This window comes from Somniosus microcephalus, chromosome 1 (assembly GCF_052327205.1).
Source record: "Somniosus microcephalus isolate GS21.2 chromosome 1, FLI_Smic_1.0, whole genome shotgun sequence".
NCBI classification, from domain to species: Eukaryota; Metazoa; Chordata; class Chondrichthyes; order Squaliformes; family Somniosidae; genus Somniosus; species Somniosus microcephalus.
Genome location: NC_140987.1, coordinates 35,638,377 through 35,656,629, shown reverse-complemented (window position 1 = coordinate 35,656,629; position 18,253 = coordinate 35,638,377). Strand labels below are relative to the sequence as shown.

Here is an 18,253-nt window from a genome sequence, read left to right as displayed (position 1 = left end):
TGAAACAATGGCGGCCAGATCCCTGAGATGAAAACGATTAGTCCCGCCCACACACACACATCGATTGGCCAACCATCAGGGGACTGTACTGTAGGATTGGTCAATCGTGACGGCACAGGATTGGTCGAACCTTGACGTCAGTCAATCAATGCTAAGTAGCAGATAATGAGTTTAATTTTGAAGGTATTTTGCATAAGGCGCGAACAATTTTCATCCGACCGAAAAGTAAATATGCTTACGACCGTCCTGGAAGCGTAAGCTTTCTTTGGAGGTAACGCACGCATAGGTACGCTCTATAACTTTCGAGCACATAGCCGGACAGACGCACACGTGAGGACAGACAGACAGAAGGACAGACAGACAGATAGACAGACAGACAGAACGATCCGTTTATATATATAGATATAGATAGATGAATTGGCCTCCACTGCCTTGTGTGGTAGAGAATTCCATAGGTTCACCACTCTCTGGGTAAAGAAATTCCTCCTCATCACTGTCCTAAATGGCTTATCCCTTACCCTTAGACTGTGACCCCTGGTTCTGGACTCCCCCGCCATCGGGAACATCCTTCCTGCATCGAGTCTGTCTAGTCCTGTTAGAATTTTATAAGTTTCAATGAGATCCCCTCTCATTCTTCTAAACTCCAGCGAGTATAAGTCCAATCGACCCAATCTCTCCTCATACGTCATTCCTGCCATCCCAGGTATCAGTCTGGTGAATCTTCGCTGCACTCCCTCCATGGCAAGAACATCCTTCCTCAGATAAGGTCACTGGAGTGAGACTTGGACCCACAGCCTTCTGAGGCGAGAGTGCTACCCACTGAGCCACAGCAAGGAGCAGAGGACAATCACAGTTACTGCTATGGTTTCCCTTCTGTTACTCAATTCACAGGAACAATTACCTGCACAAAGAAAATAAACTCTTTATTCGGAATGCCTCGAAATACAAAGGAAAAGGTTAAGATGTACGATTTTCTCGCGGAAGAGATAAAAGACCAATTTAATTAGTTCTGCCGTAAAACCGTAAAAAAGAGTGAAATGAGAAAAGGCCATGTGACCTGGTTTAATTAAAGTGAGCCTCAGTAACAATCCTTGAGGTGCTCTTACATTCAAAGTGATATTTGGTTCGTCTGAATCATGTTTTTGCAAAAACTAGTGCATGAACAAGGTAATGACACCAGAGGAATAAGGCGCTTCCTGTTTAAAATGTTAAAAGGATTTGATAGGGCAGATACAGAGAAACCACTTTCTCAGGTGGGGCAATCAAGAACAAGGGTGACATAATCTTAAAATCAGAAAGCTCTTTCTCACACCATGGGTAGTAGAAATCTGGAATTATCTCCCCCAAAAGGCTGTGGATGCTGGGACAGTTGGTGCTTTCAAGACTGAGATCGACAAGGGTACCAAGGGTTCACAGAATCACAGAAACGCCACAGTGCAGATAGAGGCCATTTCGGCCCATCGAGCCTGCACCGACACATATCCCACCCGATCCCCGTAACCCCTACACCAACACATATCCCACCCTATCCCCGTATTTAATCCCCCTAACACTAAGGGTCAAATTATGATAGCCAATCAACCTAACCCGCACATCTTTGGACTGTGGGAGGAAACCGGAGCACCCGGAGGAAACCCACGCAAACACGAGGAGAATGTGCAAACTCCACACAGACAGTCGCCTGAGGCCGGATTCGAACCCGGGTCCCTGGCGCTGTGAGGCAACAGTGCTAACCACTATGCCACCGTGCTGGAGCTAAGGCAGGTAAATGGAGTTGAGATACAGATCAGCCATGATCCAATTGAATGGTGCAGCAGGCTTGAGAGGCTGACTGGCCTCCTCCTGTTCTTAATGTTCCTGTGCTTCAGATGCCTAGGCATGAGACCACTAGGAAATTCTGATGCTATGGATAGTCCCCTATTCCAGATACCATTGCTATATACCCAGAAGAACAGTACAGATGAATTGTCGTACAACAGTAATGTCTTGTTTTATTGGACTCTTAACTTTCTCTATACTGCTTCAGATTTTACAAGCATATCTTGCATGATGCATCACAGATTATAAATTCACTAGGGATAGTAAATCAAACATCTGTGCTTCTTAACATAATTTTACAGCTCTAATGAAATGGTCTTTGAAAATAGTGAATCATCAAGCGTCTGTTCTACTATCCTTGTACCCATATCATTAGACTGCATTGTCTCATCCCCGTGTATTTTCAGTTTTTGAAATCAGAAGGGCCTCTCAGTCAATCAGAGCCTGTTTGCAATGGTTAGGACAGACAATAAAAAAGAGAGTGCTGCTTCAATGCTCATGGTCTGTTTTATATTCTTACGAGAACAGGAGTATTTGAATATTCATGAAATACTCTATCTGCCCAATTCAAGTCACTTTGAATTTCAAATTTGGTTCACATGTTTAGTAAACTAAATGATAGAGTGATTGCATCTACAGGAAACTCCTTTTTATCCGGCACTGACAGGACCGGCGTGGTGCCGGTTGATCAAAAAGTCCGGATTAAAGAGAGGTATACTTACTAAGGTACGAGAGCCCCGTACACGACCACAGATCCAGGTGTCCCTGTTGCATGGCAACAGGTGCAGGAACCCCGGTTACACGGCCACAGATCCAGGTGTCCCTGTTGCATGGCAACAGGTGCAGGAACCCCGGTTACACGGCCACTAATATGAAGTAAAACTTACCTGAACCTACTCCTGAATTTTGCCGGTTAAGAGAGATTTCCGGTTATTTACGTGCTGGTAAAAAGAGAGTTTCCTGTATACCAAATACACAATGCACAAGACTAGATCCGAGCCGGCCTACAGGTAGGTCCTGGGGTTGTGCGGTGGTCGGGGGGGGGGGGCGATGGGGCACGGTGGGCACCCAAGATGGCAAGCCCAAGTCGCCAGCATCCTCCACTACGTTTGAAGGAGGGACACTCCTGCTCCTTCTGGCTCTACAAAAAAATATAACTTTGAAAAAGATTTGCGTCCCTTTTTTGCATGGCCTCCAGCGATCAGGATCCTTCAACCGGCGTAGGACCCCAATTTGGATGGTAAAGCAACCCTACGCCTGAATATGGCATCAGGCAGGCCTTGGGCATCAATGGGGGTGGCGGCCCGTTTGTCGGGCGCGAAATGGACGGCCATGAGTTGAATTTCTTCCCCAGTGGGTTGGGACTCAACTATGAAAGTGATCTGAAGTGCAAAGGTTGAAAAACAATTAAAATAAGGAGTGAAAATGCCCCAAAACATAACACTGTAACAATCCTGTACAAGATATGAATTTATAATCGGTGCTTGTTTACTCTTTTTTTTAATGTTTGTATTTCCATTTGAAAATAGCAACTTTTATACGTCTTACTCCAGTTTTGACAATAAAAGTTTTTCTCTTGAAACGTTTGTTCAGAAACCAAATTCTCTGTAGAAAGATATATATAAAGTCTATCTTAAATTGAATAATTGCTAGGAACTGGACAACTATCCCTTTAGGCTCCTTCAGTAGACATTGGTTCTGACTGGCCACCATTCAGTTTTCCTGACTGCACCACTGGCTATATTGTAAATGGTATCACTTTGTTCCCATAGTTTTTTCAAAAGTGTAATGGACTCATTGCTCACAAGCACCAAAGGTACAAGACAATTCTAAAGGTATTTCTCTTGAGTGAAAAGCAATGAGAAAACATTGTCAATATGATCATCCATTTATTCCATCGACATCACTAGGCTTTGGGTTTAACGTCACTCCAGTATAAACTCCTGGCACCTACATTTTACGTATGTGGAATATCATCTCTTCTGATCTAAATTCTTATCAAAGATAAAAGGAAGACTTGCATTCATATAGTGCCTTTCACAACCTCAGGACATCCAAAAGCACTTTACAGCCAATGAAGTACATTTTGAAGTGTAGTCACTGTTGTGATGTAGGAAATGCAGCAGCCAATTTGCGCACAGCAAGCTCCCACAAACAACAATGTGATAATGACCAGATAATCTGTTTCAGTGATGTTGGTTGAGGGATAAATATTGACCAGTACACCGGGAATGCCTCCGCTGCTCTTCTTCGAAATAGGGCCATGGGATCTTTTACGTTCACCTAAGAGGGCAAGCAGGGCCTCGGTTTAGCATCTCATCCAAAAGGCAGGAACCTCCGACAATGCAGCGCTCCCTCAGCACTGGAGTGTCAACCTAGATGATGTGCTCAAGTCCCATGGAGTGGGACTTGAACCCTGACCTTCTGACTCCGAAGCAGAAGTGCTACCCACTGAGTCACGGCTGACACTGTTGCTATATCCAGCAACTGTGAAAATGCTCGGGGTGAATTTCCATGGTGGGGGGGGAGGCGGGGCTCTCCCGTGTGTCACCGTAACTCTGGCGGAAGATCTGTAGAATTGTTTATGCTGTTCTCACGGATTTCCGCAGCTGTTCTGCCAAAGTTAAGGTCGACGAGCGGGCGCACCCCTGCGGAAATTCACCCCCTTACCCTCCCAATATCTTTACTCTTCTGCCAAACTTACCCAGTTCATCTTTATGAAGCTTTTTAAATCCTCCTCACTCCATCATTTGCTCAGATTCTGCTTGAATTGTCTTTTTTTTTGCATAGCCAATAATGTCAATACTTTCAGTCTCCAAAGCACATTCCTACTGCTCCTAACATTAGTTTAAAAAGATTGGGGTCAATTTCCGCAGGGAATCAGAATCGCCTTTGAGTAAGCAGGTTGTGGGTTCAAGTCTCACTCCAGGGCACAAAATCTAGGCTGACACTTCAGTGAAGCACTGAGGGGAGGGCTGCACTGTCGGGGGTGCTGTCTTTCAAAAGAGCCGATGGCAATATTTCAAGGAAGAGCAGGTGAGTTCTCCCGGGTCAATATTAATCCCCCAACCAGCACCCTAAAAACAGGTTATCTGGACATTGTCTCATTGCTGTTTGCGGGAGCTTGCTGTGCACAAATTGGCTGCTGCATTTTCCACATTACAACAGTGACTGTGATAAATCCATGTAGTGAGACAAGGAACTCGAAGAGGCGAGGTATGAGGATTAAGACGAGTACTTTATTGAACGACTGCGAGACAACCAGGCAGGCCTGCTTCCAGGCATTGCACCTTTGCTGACCTTAGCAGGAAGCTAACCCCTGACCTTGGCAGCAGCTTTGGCTACAGCACCACCTGGTGGATAACCTTAATCATAACATCCCAGATTACTATAGTGACTACACTTCAAAAGTGCAAAATTGGCTGTAAAGCACTTTGGGGTGTCCCGAGGTCGTGTAAGGCGCTATTTACCTGCAAGTCTTTCTTTCTTTAGATACACAACTGCTGAAGCTCAGTTTAGTAGTGGCAGAGTCGTTTGCTTGGTTTCAGTTTACTCCGGGGTGAAGAATTCAGTTATAAAACGGATCCTGCCATATTTCAGCAGAGGTTGTTAAACTTTCAGGAGAGCATCAGCTGTCATTCAACAAACTTTACGGGGTCCTTTTAAAGAATTCTGGAGATTACTCAATTTCCAGAGAATTGACTCACAGGCTTAACACCTCTTTCATAAGCCCTTAAGGTACTCACAGATCAAGAGATTTTCCATTTTGGATACTGCTGGGGGAGATGGTTTCTCAGGGGAATGCAGTAAGAGCCAAGTCCGTGGCACTACGAGTGGCTCAGCTGCACAGGATGGGAGGAGAAAGAGTGGGAGAGCAATAGTGATAGGGGATTCTATCGTAAGGGGACCAGATAGACATTTCTGTGGCCGCAGACGTGACTCCAGGAAGGTACGATAGCAATATACTGCAGATGCTGGAAATCCGAAATAACAACAGAAAATGCTGGAAAAACTCAGCAGGCCAGGCAACATCCGTGTAGAGAAAATAGAGTCAATGTTTCGGGTAAACCCTTTGTCAAGACTGAAGAAGCACAGGAAATCAAATAGATTAAAAGGCCAGTATGGGGGCTGGGAGAGAATAAAATAGAAGTGAAGAGACATTAAGAGGTATTCAAAACGAAACGAGATGGTGATAGGACTAGTGGAGACAAAAGACGGCTCTAGATTAGGTGTGAAATGCGCTGGCAGAATGGGAGACAGCTGCCATGTGGGAGAGAGAAAAAAAAGGGGGGGGGAAAGAGCCAAAACAAAGGTGTGGATAAATAATATAAGTAAAAATGTAATAGGGGCTGAGATTATGATCTGAAGTTGTAGAACTCGATATTGAGTCCGGAAGGCTGTAAAGTGCCTAATCGGAAGATGGGATGCTGTTCCTTGAGTTTACGATGAGCTTCCGTGGAACAATGCAAGAGGCCGAGAACGGTGAGGTCCGAGTTGGAATGGGGCGGTGAATTAAAATGACAGGCGACCGGAAGCTCGGGGTCACCCTTACGGACTCACGGTATGTTGCCTCCCTGGTGCCATCAAGGATGTCACTGAGCGGCTGCAGGACATTCTGGAGGGGGAGGGTGAACAGCCAGATGTCATGGTCCATATCGGTACCAGCGACATAGGTAGAAAGCGGGACGAGGTCCTGTAAGCAGAGTATAGGGAGCTAGAAAATAAATTAAAAAGCAGGACCACAAAGGTAGTAATCTCAGGATTACTCCCAGTGCCACGTGCTAGCGAGAACAGAAATAGGAGAATAGACCAGATGAATGCGTGGCTGGAGAGATGGTGTAGGAGGGAGGGATTTAAGTTCCTGAGGCACTGGGACCGATTCTGGGGAAGGTGGGACGTGTACAAGCTGGACAGATTGCACCTCAGCAGAACCGGGACCAATATCCTCGTAGGGGGGTTTGCTAGTGCTGTTGGGAAGGATTTAAACTAGTTTGTCAGGGGGCTGGGAACCTAAGTGTGGGCCCAGAACAGAGAGAAACAAAGCTGGAAGTGCAAGTTAGAAAAGTAGTCAGCAAAACTAGTAGGGAGCAGAAACAAAGGCCAACAGTAAAGAGGGTCAATGTGCAGAAAAATATTAAACAGGCAAAGTTGAAGGCACTTTATCTAAATGCACATAGCATTCGCAACAAGGTGGATGAATTAATGGCACTAATAGAAGTAAATGGAAATGATGTAATTGCCATTACATGGTTGCAGGGTAACCAAAGCTGGGAACTGAATGTTCCAGGGTACTCAACATTTCGGAAGGACAGACAAAAAGGTAAAGGAGGTGGCCTGGTGCTGTTAGTAAGGGATGAGATCGGTACAGTAGAGGTAAAAGATCTTGGCTCGGCAGATCGTGATGTAGAATCGGAATCAGTTTGGGTGGAGCTAAGAAACAGCAAAGGGTGGAAAACATTGGTGGGAGTTGTGTATAGACCATCAAACAGTAGTGGTAATGTAGGGCACAATATCAATCAAGAAATTAGAAGTGCAGGTAACAAGGGCAAAAGGGTAATCATGGGGGACTTTAATCTACATATTGACTGGGCAAATCAAATTACCACTAATGGTGTGGAGGACAAATTCTTGGAATGCATGCAAGATGGTTTCCTGGATCAGTATGTGGAGGAACCAACCAGGGAACAGGCTATTCTGGATCTGGTACTGTGTAATGAGAAAGGGCTAATCAATAATCTTGTGGTAAAGGGGCCTTTAGGACAAGTGACCATCATTTGATTGAATTTTACATTAAGTTTGAGAGTGATGTAGTCCAATTTGAAACTAAGGTCTTCAATCTAAACAGAGGAAACTACAAGGGTAAGAGGGACAAGTTGGCCATGGTAGGTTGGGAGACTACACTAAAAGGTATGAAGGTGGAAATACAATGGCTAACATTCAAGGAAATAATGCATAATTTGCAACAAACATATTTTCCTCTAGGGCATAAAAACCCAAAAGGAAAAGTGATCCAACCATGGCTAACAAAATAAATTAAAGCTAGTATTAAGTCAAAGGAGGAAGCTTATAAAGTTGCCAGAAAAAGCAGTCAGCCTGAGAATTGGGATCTTTTTAGAAATCAGCAAAGGGGGAACCAAGAAATTGATAAAGAAAGGGAAAATGGAATATGAGCACAAACTAGCAAAAAAAATAAAAGCAGATTGTAATAGCTTCTATATGTCTGTGAAAAGAAAAAGACTGGCGAAGGTAAATGTAGGTCCTTTACAGTCAGAGATGGGAGAGTTTATAATGAGGAATGAGGAAATGGCTGAGAAATTAAATAAATACTTTGTTTCTGTCTTCACGGAGGAAGACACAAAAAAACTTCCAGAAATATGAGAAAACCCAGGGTGTGGCGAGAATGAGGAACTTAAAGAAATTATTATTAGTAAAAAACCATACTAGCAAAATTAATGGGACTAAAAGTCGATAAATCCCAAGGACCGGTGACTTACATCCTAGGGTTTTGAAAGAGGTGGCCATTGGGATAGTGGATGCATTGGTTGTCATCTTCCAAAAGTCTATAGATCCTGGAGCCGTTCCTGCAGATTGGAGGATAGCAAATGTAACCCCGCTATTTAAGAAAATAGGGAGAGAGAAAATGGGGAACTACAGACCTGTGAGCTTCACATCAGTAGTTGGGAAAATGCTGGAATCTATTATAAAGGATGCAATAACTGGGCACTTAGAAACTAATAGTAAGATTGGGCAAAGTCAACATGGATTTATGAAAGGGAAATCCTGTTTGACAAACCTATTGGAGTTCATTGAGGATGTAACTAGTGGAGTAGACAAAGGGGAACCAGTAGATGTGGTGTATTTGGATTTTCAGAAGGCCTTCGATAAGGTCCCACACAAGAGGTTGGTGAACAAAATTAGGGCACATGGAATTGGGGGTAATATACTAGCATGGATTGAGAATTGGTTAACAGACAGAAAACAACGAGTAGGTATAAATGGGTCTTTTTCAGGATGGCAGGCTGTGACTAGTGGGGTACCGCAAGGATCGGTGCTTGGGCCCCAGCTATTCACAATCTATATCAATGATTTGAATGAGGGGACTAAATGTAACATTTCCAAATTTGCTGATGATACAAAGCTAGGTTGCAGTGTTAGTTGTGCAGAGGATATGAAGAGGCTTCAAGGGGATCTCAACAGGCTCAGTGAGTGGGCGAGAACATGGCAGATGGAATATAATGTGGATAAATATGAAGTTATCCACTTTGGTAGGAAAAACCAAAAGGCAGAGTATTTCCTAAATGGTGAAAGATTGGGGAATGCAGATGCTCAAAGGGACCTTGGTGACCTTGTCTAGAACCAGGGGCCATAGCCTCAGGATAAAGGGAAGGCCATTCACCACCCTCTGTGTGAAGAAATTTCTTCTCATCTCAGTTTGTGCACAAATGTAGGAAACAGCAAGCTCCCACAAGCAGCCATAAGATGGTGGGAGCATAAACACCGGCATAGACCGGTGAGCCGAATAGCTTGTTTCTGTGCTGTAGGCTCTATGGGCTGGATTTTGATTCTGGAGGCATGTAGGAGGCGGGACTCCCACTTTTAGGGTGGTAGTCCCGCCTCCATTGAGTTGTGGCCAACCCACGCGATTTTCCCTTGATTGACCTTGTTGAGCCTGCCCAGCAGGCTCAGCAGGCCAATTAAGGGCCACCCGGCAACAGGTGACATTACAGATTGATATTTCATCTGTCAAGAGCATTTGACAGATGAAATATCAATGTTTGACAGCTCTTTGAAGCTGTCAAACACTGACAATCTGTACACTAAGTTAACTCCTTCCTTTCAGGCTGATTTAGAGATCTCTCCAGAACAGGAAGCTGAATGCTGCAACTTTTGACAGCTCGCGCCCATTCTGCTTTCTGTGCTGGTGAGATAAGGGACTCCCGAGACCTGAAGGAAGGAAGGCTGTAAAGGTAAGTAAAATTAAGTAAAACTTATTTAAACACTTTACACACACCAAACACATTTACCTCTGCACTCATGCACCCATCACTCACCTGAACACTGGACATCTCGAACCCGCCAAGCCCTTCAGCCCGACGGTCCGCCTCGCTAACTTGGCGTGGTTTGGAGCCATCGGGAATCCCACATTTCAGGGATAAAAATAGGGATTAGACTAAAAACTGCCTGTTAACTGCCTGTTAACAGGCAGTTAATTGGCACTAATCCCCTTCCCGCCTCGGGGAGGCGGCTCCCAGCACAGGTCAGATATCCGCCTCCTTTGAAACTGGCATGGAGGTGGGTTGGGGGCGGGATGGGTTCGTGCCCCCCGATTTCGCGATTTTAACCCCCCACACACCTCCAATCCTGCTTCAACGGCCCAATGAAAATCGAGCCCTATGTAAGATAATGACCAGATAATCTGTTCTTTAGTGATGTTGGTTGAGGGATAAATATTGGCCCAGGACACCAGGGAGAACTCCTCTGCTCTTCTTCGACATAGTGCCGTGGGATCTTTTATATTCAACTGAGAGGGCAGACGGGGCCTTGGTTTAACGTTTCATCTGAAATATGTCACCTCCGACAGTGCAGTGCTCACGACGGTCTGACTCAGAGGCAAGAGTGCTACCCACTGAGCCATGGCTGACGCTCTTAATTTATAGCGAGCCGAAAACAAAAGAAATAAAAATAAAAACAACATATGTTGGACCGTAGTTATACTGCTGTGCTCCCCAATCCTTGCAATAGGCAAATTCACACCACAATTTGCTGGGAAAATAATTAGAATACGTTGCAGCGAGCATAGCGGTGGATTGGGAGCAGTGCGGAGAATGTCCGATACACATCCAAAGTACCCGGGGCCTGACACAAAATGGAGCAGCAGGTTATTTAACAGGGACACGTTGAGAAGCAATGGTGCCGATCTGAAAACGTGGGGATGGGTCACAGTATGTAAGGGCCAAACGACCAGCCCGGGTTTAATTTGATTGATGAGTTTGTGCTGAAGTCTGTGCACAATATTTTGCCAAATTTCAACAGCTCTGAGCTCCTGCCTTCTGGTTCCACATCTCCCCTTCCCCCCCGATCAGACACTGATTCACTGAGCCTGATATAATGACCGTTAATTAAAATATGACTCGCAGAATAATGGAGTCGCATTAAACACCCTCGGCACATCTCCAAACGAATTTGATTTAAAGGCCACGCTGTCTTCGAGAATAACTGTGAATCAGGGCGATTTTTTTTTCTAACAAGATTTAAAATCAGATATGCAGAGCCTTACACAGATACCGGCTCACACACACGTTGCATTTTAAGTACATCTAGTCGAATGAGATTACAGTGCACACACAGCTAGTGGGCATTTGACGCACACACACACACCATCATTTTCTGCACATCATTAATTTGTAACGGATGGAAACTCATAGGGGAAAGCATTCACAAATTCTTGATAGGCGTTCCCAACAGGTGAAGTGCCGTGGCCCAGTGGGTGGCCCTCTCGCCCTCTGAGTCAGAAGGTTGTGAGTTCGATATCCCACTCCTAGTACAACAATCTAGGCTGGTGCTCCAGGGCAGTGCTGAGGGAGCGCTGCACCGTCGGAGGTGCCGTCTTTCAGATGAGATGTTAAACCGAGGTCCCGTCTGTTCTCGTGGATGTAAAAGATCCCACGGCACTATTTCAAAGAAGAGCAGGGGAGTTATTCCCGGTGTCCTGGTCAATATTTATCCCTCAACCAACATCACTAAAACAGATTATCAGGTCATTATCACATTGCTGTTTGTGGGAGCTTGCTGTGCACAAATTGGCTGCTGCATTTCCTACATTACAACAGTGACTACACTCCAAAAGTACTTCATTGGCTGTAAAGCGCTTTGGGATGTCCTGAGGTTGTGAAAGGCGCTATATAAATGCAAGTCTTTCTTTTTCTCATTTCTAAAGTGTAAAGTCCCTTTTGCAAATTTTTACGAGGTACGGATGAAACTATGCAAAATAGGAAATCCGCTTTAAAGCTGAAATAGAAGTGTAATAATATATGTTGAGATTTATGTGCTCCCTTACTAGAATGTTTAATTTCACTTTAAGTATGTAATTTGGACACAATTCCTGAACATTCAGATTCGAACAATATTTGAATTAACAATCAGGCCCAGGCAGACTCTTCTGGGCAGATCACAGCAAGAGTCATAGAGTCGTAACGGCACAGAAGGAGGCCATTCGGCCCATCGAGTCCGCGCCAGCTCTCTGTAGAGCAACCCAGACAGTCCCATTCCCCCGCTCTATCCCTGTAGCCCTGCAAGTTTATTTCCCTCGAATTTTTTTGTAGAGGCTTTAATGCCTTTAAAACGAAGGTATAAGACCTGGATTGTCCTCTGTTATCCAGCCCAAAATTGGACAGGATAGTAATGGAAACACTGGGGGAAAAATAGGGCAGTGACGCCTACAGCTGCTTCCCCAACCCTGCCCTTATTTACCTGCCCACATCCCCACTGTGACCACCACTGGTCACCTCTTCCCAGCCCACTTCTTCCCTGCCCAAATGCTGGCAGAGAGGCCAGGCTCGGGGTCCTGATCCGTTTTCCTTCATTTGCCGGTAGTCACTGGCGTGGTGGCAGGAAAGGCTCGAAACCTTGTCATGAGGAAGAAGGACTGGTAGGTTCAACTGTGCCCCCATTTTGGCCCAAACCTTTACTTGCTGAAGGCCTCGGTGTCAGCCTAGGCCTTCAGCAAAAGGCCTGCTGCAAGTGTTCAGGGCTCTGAAGGTTGTGCGTTCAAATCCCACTTCATGCACTTGGGTATATAATCTAGGCTATTCACAATATATATTAATGGTCTAGACGAGGGAACTAGATGTAATATCTCCAAGTTTGCAGATGACACAAAGCTGGGTGGGCATGTGTGCTGTGAGGAGGATGCTGAGAAACTCTAGTACGATTTGGACAGGTTGGGTGATTGGGTAGAAACATGGCAGATGCAATATAATGTGGATAAATGCGAGGTTATCCACTTTGGTGGCAAAAACAGGAAGGCAGATTATTATCTGAACGGCAATAGATTGGGAGAAGGGGAAGTGCAATGAGACCTGGGTGTCCCTGTGCACCAGTCGCTGAAGGTAAGCATGCAGGTGCAGCAGACGGTTAAGAAGGCAAATGGTATGTTGGCCTTGTTAGCGAAAGGATTCGAGTACAGGAACAAGGATGTCTCATATGAGGAGCGATTGGGTCGATTGGGCTTATACTCGCTGGAGTTTAGAAGAATGAGAGGGGATCTCATTGAAACTTATAAAATTCTAACAGGACTAAACAGACTAGAGGCAGGAAGGATGTTCCCAATGGCGGGGGAGTCCAGAACCAGGGGTCACAGTCTAAAGATAAGGGGTAAGCCATTTAGGACAAAGATGAGGATGAATTTCTTCACCCAGAGAGTGGTGAACCTGTGGAATTCTCTACCACACAAGGCAGCTGAGGCCAATTCATTAAATATATTCAAGAAGGAGTTAGATATATTTCTTAATGCTAAAGGGATCAAGGGATATGGGGAGAAAGCAGGGACAGGGTACTGAGTTTGAATGATCAACCATGATCTCATTAAATGGCGGAGCAGGCTCGAGGGGCCGAATGGCCTACTCCTGCTCCTATCTTCTATGTTTCTTTGTTAGGATGACACTCCAGTGCGGTGCCGAGGGAGTGCTGCACTGTCAGAGGTGCTGTCTTTTGGATGAGGCGTTAAGCCTACTCCTGCTCCTATCTTCTATGTTTCTATGTTTCTATGACATTTTGCAAAAATTCTGGTGGGTAACAGGATAATGGTGGTTCCATTATATGTAATCTCTGATGGTTTTTAATTTGTTTTTTCATTCTTGGGATGCGGGTGTTACTGGCAAGGCCACCGTATTTATCGCCCATCCCAGTTGCCCTGAACCAGTGCTGGTGGTTCTCATGCCGCTATTCTTGGGGGCTGTTTGATGCAACAGAGGCCACTTCAGAGAGTAGTTAAGATTCGACCAGGTTGGTTGGGACTGGAATAAAAACAGAAAATGCTGGAAATTCTTAGCAGGTCGGGCAGCATCTGTGGAGAGAGAAAGAGAGTTTCAGGTCAATGACTTTCGTCAGAACTGGTTGGGATTGGAGTTACGTAGAGGCCAGAGCAGGTAAGGACGGCAGGTTTCCTTCCCTAAAGGACATTAGTAAACCAGTTGGGTTTTTTACAACAATCATGGTCAATTTTATTGATACCAATTTTTTTTTTCAATGAGGAGAGATTGAGGCAGTTGAGGCCAATTCATTAAATATATTCAAGAAGGAGTTAGATATATTTCTTAAGGCTAAAGGAATCAAGGGATATGGGGAGAAGGCAGGGACAGAGTACTGAATTTGGATGATCAGCCATGATCTCATTAAATGGCGGAGCAGGCTCGAGGGGCTGAATGGCCTACTCCTGCTCCTATCTTCTATGTTTCTTTGTTAGGATGACACTCCAGTGCGGTGCCGAGGGAGTGCTGCACTGTCGGAGGTGCCGTCTTTTGGATGAGGCGTTAAACCGAGGCCCCGTTGGCCCGCTCAGGTGGAGGTAAAAAATCTCACGGCACTGTTCGAAGAAGAGCTGGGGAGTTTTTCTTAGTTTGTCCCTCGACCAACATCACTAAAACAAAGTATCTGGTCATTATCAAATTGCTGTTTGTGGGACATTCCTACATTACAACAATGACTACAGTTCAAATTGGCTGTAAAGCACTTTGAGACGTCCTGAAGTCGTGAAAGACGCTGTATAACAGCAAGTCTTGCTTTCTCTTCTGCCTTGTTAAGCGCTCTCCCACCTCTTCTGGTGCTGGAGCCCTGGCCTTGCTGCAGCAACACCTGGATTCACCTCGGGGTCACTGACGGGCTCTCCCTCGATGACCCGGATCCCGCCATGAATACATAACAATGCCCCGGCCGAGGGAAATGGGCTAGGGTTCATGGCAGGGTCAAAGTGGTGGGCAAAGGAATATCCAGCCCAGTAACACAAAAGCAAAATACTGCGGATGCTGGAAAGCTGAAATAAAAACAGAGAATGCTGGAAATACTCAGCAAGTCAGGCAGCATCTGTGGAGAGAGAGAAAAACAGAGTTAGCGTTTCAGGTCGATGACCTTCCGTCACAACAGTAAATGCTGGAAATGCTGACGAAAGGTCATCGACCTGAAACGTTAACTCTGTTTCTCTCTCTCCACAGATGCTGCCTGACATGCTGAGTATTTCCAGCGTTCTCGGTTATTATTCCAGCCAGTAATATTGGTTTTAAAACTGAAAGCTATTCCCTTTCGTTCAGTCATGGATTACACAAGAAGAACCCTGAATCAAGTTCAGTACAAGAACTTTGAGCACGTAGATAATATTGTGCGTGCAGTGCATGTTGAGCGAAGTAGAAAAAGTTGGGTGATGCAATAGAAAATGACAGGCTGGGAAGGGAGGTTTCCTGACTAGCCTCTCGAGAGAGAGAGACCCCCCGAGGGCCTAAAGGCAGCTCTAAATTTAGGGGAGTGTGAAGGTTAAGGCCTCCTAGCGAGTGGAAGCAGGGAAGTTGATATAAGAAAACTACTAGGCACTTGGTCTAAGCGTTAAACAAAGCTTTAATCAACTGTTTTACTACATGGAGGTCTAGTTGTGTCCTTCACTAGTTCCTGTTAAGAATGTCCTGCGCAAGCTGGGCCCATGCCCGAGTATTTATACTCTCCCTGGACAGCGCCACCCGCAGGCCATTCAGTATTATTTCATAAGTCTTTCTTTCATGAATGACTGATTCATGTCAGAAGTAATGCCCCAAAAATGGCCGCTCCATTGCCGCCATTGCAGTTCCCTGGGGCCTACCACTGGGGGGTTGGAGCAGCACCTTGAATCAGGCAGCAGGCCCATGTAAACTACAAATTGAGGTCCTCTAACATACGTAGGACCCCCGAGTGTCATTTTTGGACTGAACTGGATGGAGTGTGCGCCCTCGGCTGGCAGTTAGGCCGAAGAGGAGGCCCAAAGGTAAGTTCCTCTTTCGTTTTATATGGACGGGAGCAGCAAGAGTGCTGCTCCAGGCTCCACAAGACCAGCCTGGGCCTCTACCGCTTGGGATCTCCTCCCACCACCACCCCCCCCCCCCCACTCCGCCACCACCATCCAGACATTGGCCTCCCACCTCCACCCCAAACAGACCTAGCTTCTTCAGACCTGGAGGCAGGCCGGACCGCCCATATCGTGGTGACCCAGAGCCGACGGGTAGCCCCAAGGTGATGCTCGATCTCGCCTTCCCAATGATATGGGGCCCGGCCCTCCAAATGGAACTGGTCTCCCGCCGGGACTACCGGCCAGAGAGTTCCGGCCCTTGCTGTGCTATCCTGATGGTCAGGCGACCAGGCAATGGCGCCTCCTTAGCAGTATTGCAAACTAGCAAGAAAAGAGCCCGAAACGGCAAATGCCGGAATCGCTCAGCAGCTCTGTACAGCATCTGTGGGGCGAACAGACAAATTTCAGAGTCAAACACCTTCTTTCTCACCCAGAGGGAGAGACCACACTTGAAATGTTAGCCTGCCGTTCTCTGCACACATAAAACAGCACAGTCAGGAATTTCATTCTAACCGGTGCTAAAAATGGCGCATGAAGCAAGCAAAAGCCATGTGAATTCATAACTTCCTGAACACTTCCAATGACCCAAATATTTTGAATGTCCCTCCAATCTACAATGCTATATGAAAAGCTCAGTCTTTAATTCTGATCAACCAAATCAAAAATCGTTCATTGTTTCTTCCAGATGTTTTTAGTAAAACGGTGCAGACGTTTGGAAGACTAGATGTACTGTGCAATAATGCTGGAATAAACAATGAAAGTTCCTGGGAAAAGACCATTTCTGTCAATCTGGTAAGTATCATAAAACAAAATAGTAAAATATTTTACAGGCACATCAATAAAAAAGGAATATAATAACAAAATACTGCGGACGCTGGAAATCTGAGTGTTTCCAGCATTTTCTGTTGTTATTTAATTAAAAAAAGGAAGGCTGGGATGGGAATAGGGCCATTAAGGGATAGTCAGGATAATACCACAGGTAACGATAGAGAGATGGCAGAAATATTACATCATTATTTTGCTTCAGTGTTTACCAGGGAGATATCAGTGGACATGACATTGAATGATGAGATTAGTAATGAGATAAGTGCATTTAAAATAAAAAGAGGGGATATATTAAATAAACTAATCAAACTCAAAGAGGATAAAACCCTGCTCTGGATGGATTGCATCCACACATTTTAAAAGAATCTAGGGAAGAGAAAGCAGAGGCATTACTACACATATTTAATAATTTGTTAGAAAAAGGTGCAGTGCCAGAGGACTGGCGGATAGCTAATGTAATACCTAATTTTAAGAAGGGGGATAGAACATGTCTAGGGAATTATAGACCAGTCAGCTTAACATCGATGGTAGGAAAAATAATGGAATCCCAACTAAAGGAGAAAATAGAAGAACATTTAGAAACCCAAAACATAGTAATGAATAGTCAGCATGGATTTCGAAAGGGAAAGTCTTGTTTGACCAATCTCATTGAATTTTTTGAAGAGGTAACAGAGAGAGTAGACAATGGTAATGCAGTAGATGTAATTTATCTGGATTTTCAAAAGGCCTTCGATAAGGTACCCCATAATAGACTGATGAACAAGGTCAGAGAATGTGGAGTCAGGGGACAAGTAGCAGAGTGGATAGCTAGCTGGCTTCAAGGGGTAAAGGGTAGCTATTCACAGTGGCAGAAGGTGGGTAGTGGTGTTCCACAATGATCAATGCTGGGACCACTGTTGTTCCCAATTTATATTAACGATTTAGACTTTGGAATCAAAAACACAATTTCTAAATTTGCAGATGACACCAAATTGGGAGGGGATAGTCAATACTGAGGAGGAACAAATTACAGGAACAAATTACAGGAGGACATTAATAAACTTGGAGAATGGGCATATAATTGGCAAATGAAGTTCAACACAGATAATGCAAGGTTACATTTTGGTAGGAAGAATGGGGAGGTCACTTATTACTTGGAGGGTGTAAGTCTGGGTGGGTTAGAGGAACAAAGGGATCTAGGAGTACAAATACACAAATCACTAAAAGTTGCGACACAGGTTATCAAGGCCATAAAAAAACAAGCACTAGGGTTTATTTCTAGAGGTATAGAATTGAAAAGTAAGGAAGTTATGTTAAACCTGTATCAAACCTTGGTTAGACCACACTTCGAGTACTGCATACAGTTTTGGTCGCCATATTATGAAAAGGATATAGAGGCACTGGAACATAAGAACATAAGAATGAAAGGGTGCAGTGAAGATTTACAAGGATGATACCAGAAATGCAAAGGTATACATAGCAGGAAAGGATGAACAGGCTGGGCCTCTTTTCTCTTGAAGAAAGACTGAGGGGTGACCTAAAAGA

General features: G+C 45.0%; 1 protein-coding gene across 1 annotated transcript in view; it reads left to right on the top strand.

Moving 5' to 3' along the window:
* Positions 1-18,253, top strand: part of LOC147124027 (15-hydroxyprostaglandin dehydrogenase [NAD(+)]-like) — a 164,771-nt gene that overhangs the window by 60,568 nt on the left and 85,950 nt on the right. Inside the window, exon 3 of the mRNA XM_085977731.1 lies at positions 16,590-16,696. Within this exon, the coding sequence (XP_085833857.1) occupies positions 16,590-16,696 (107 nt within the window). The remainder of the gene's footprint in view (positions 1-16,589; positions 16,697-18,253) is intronic.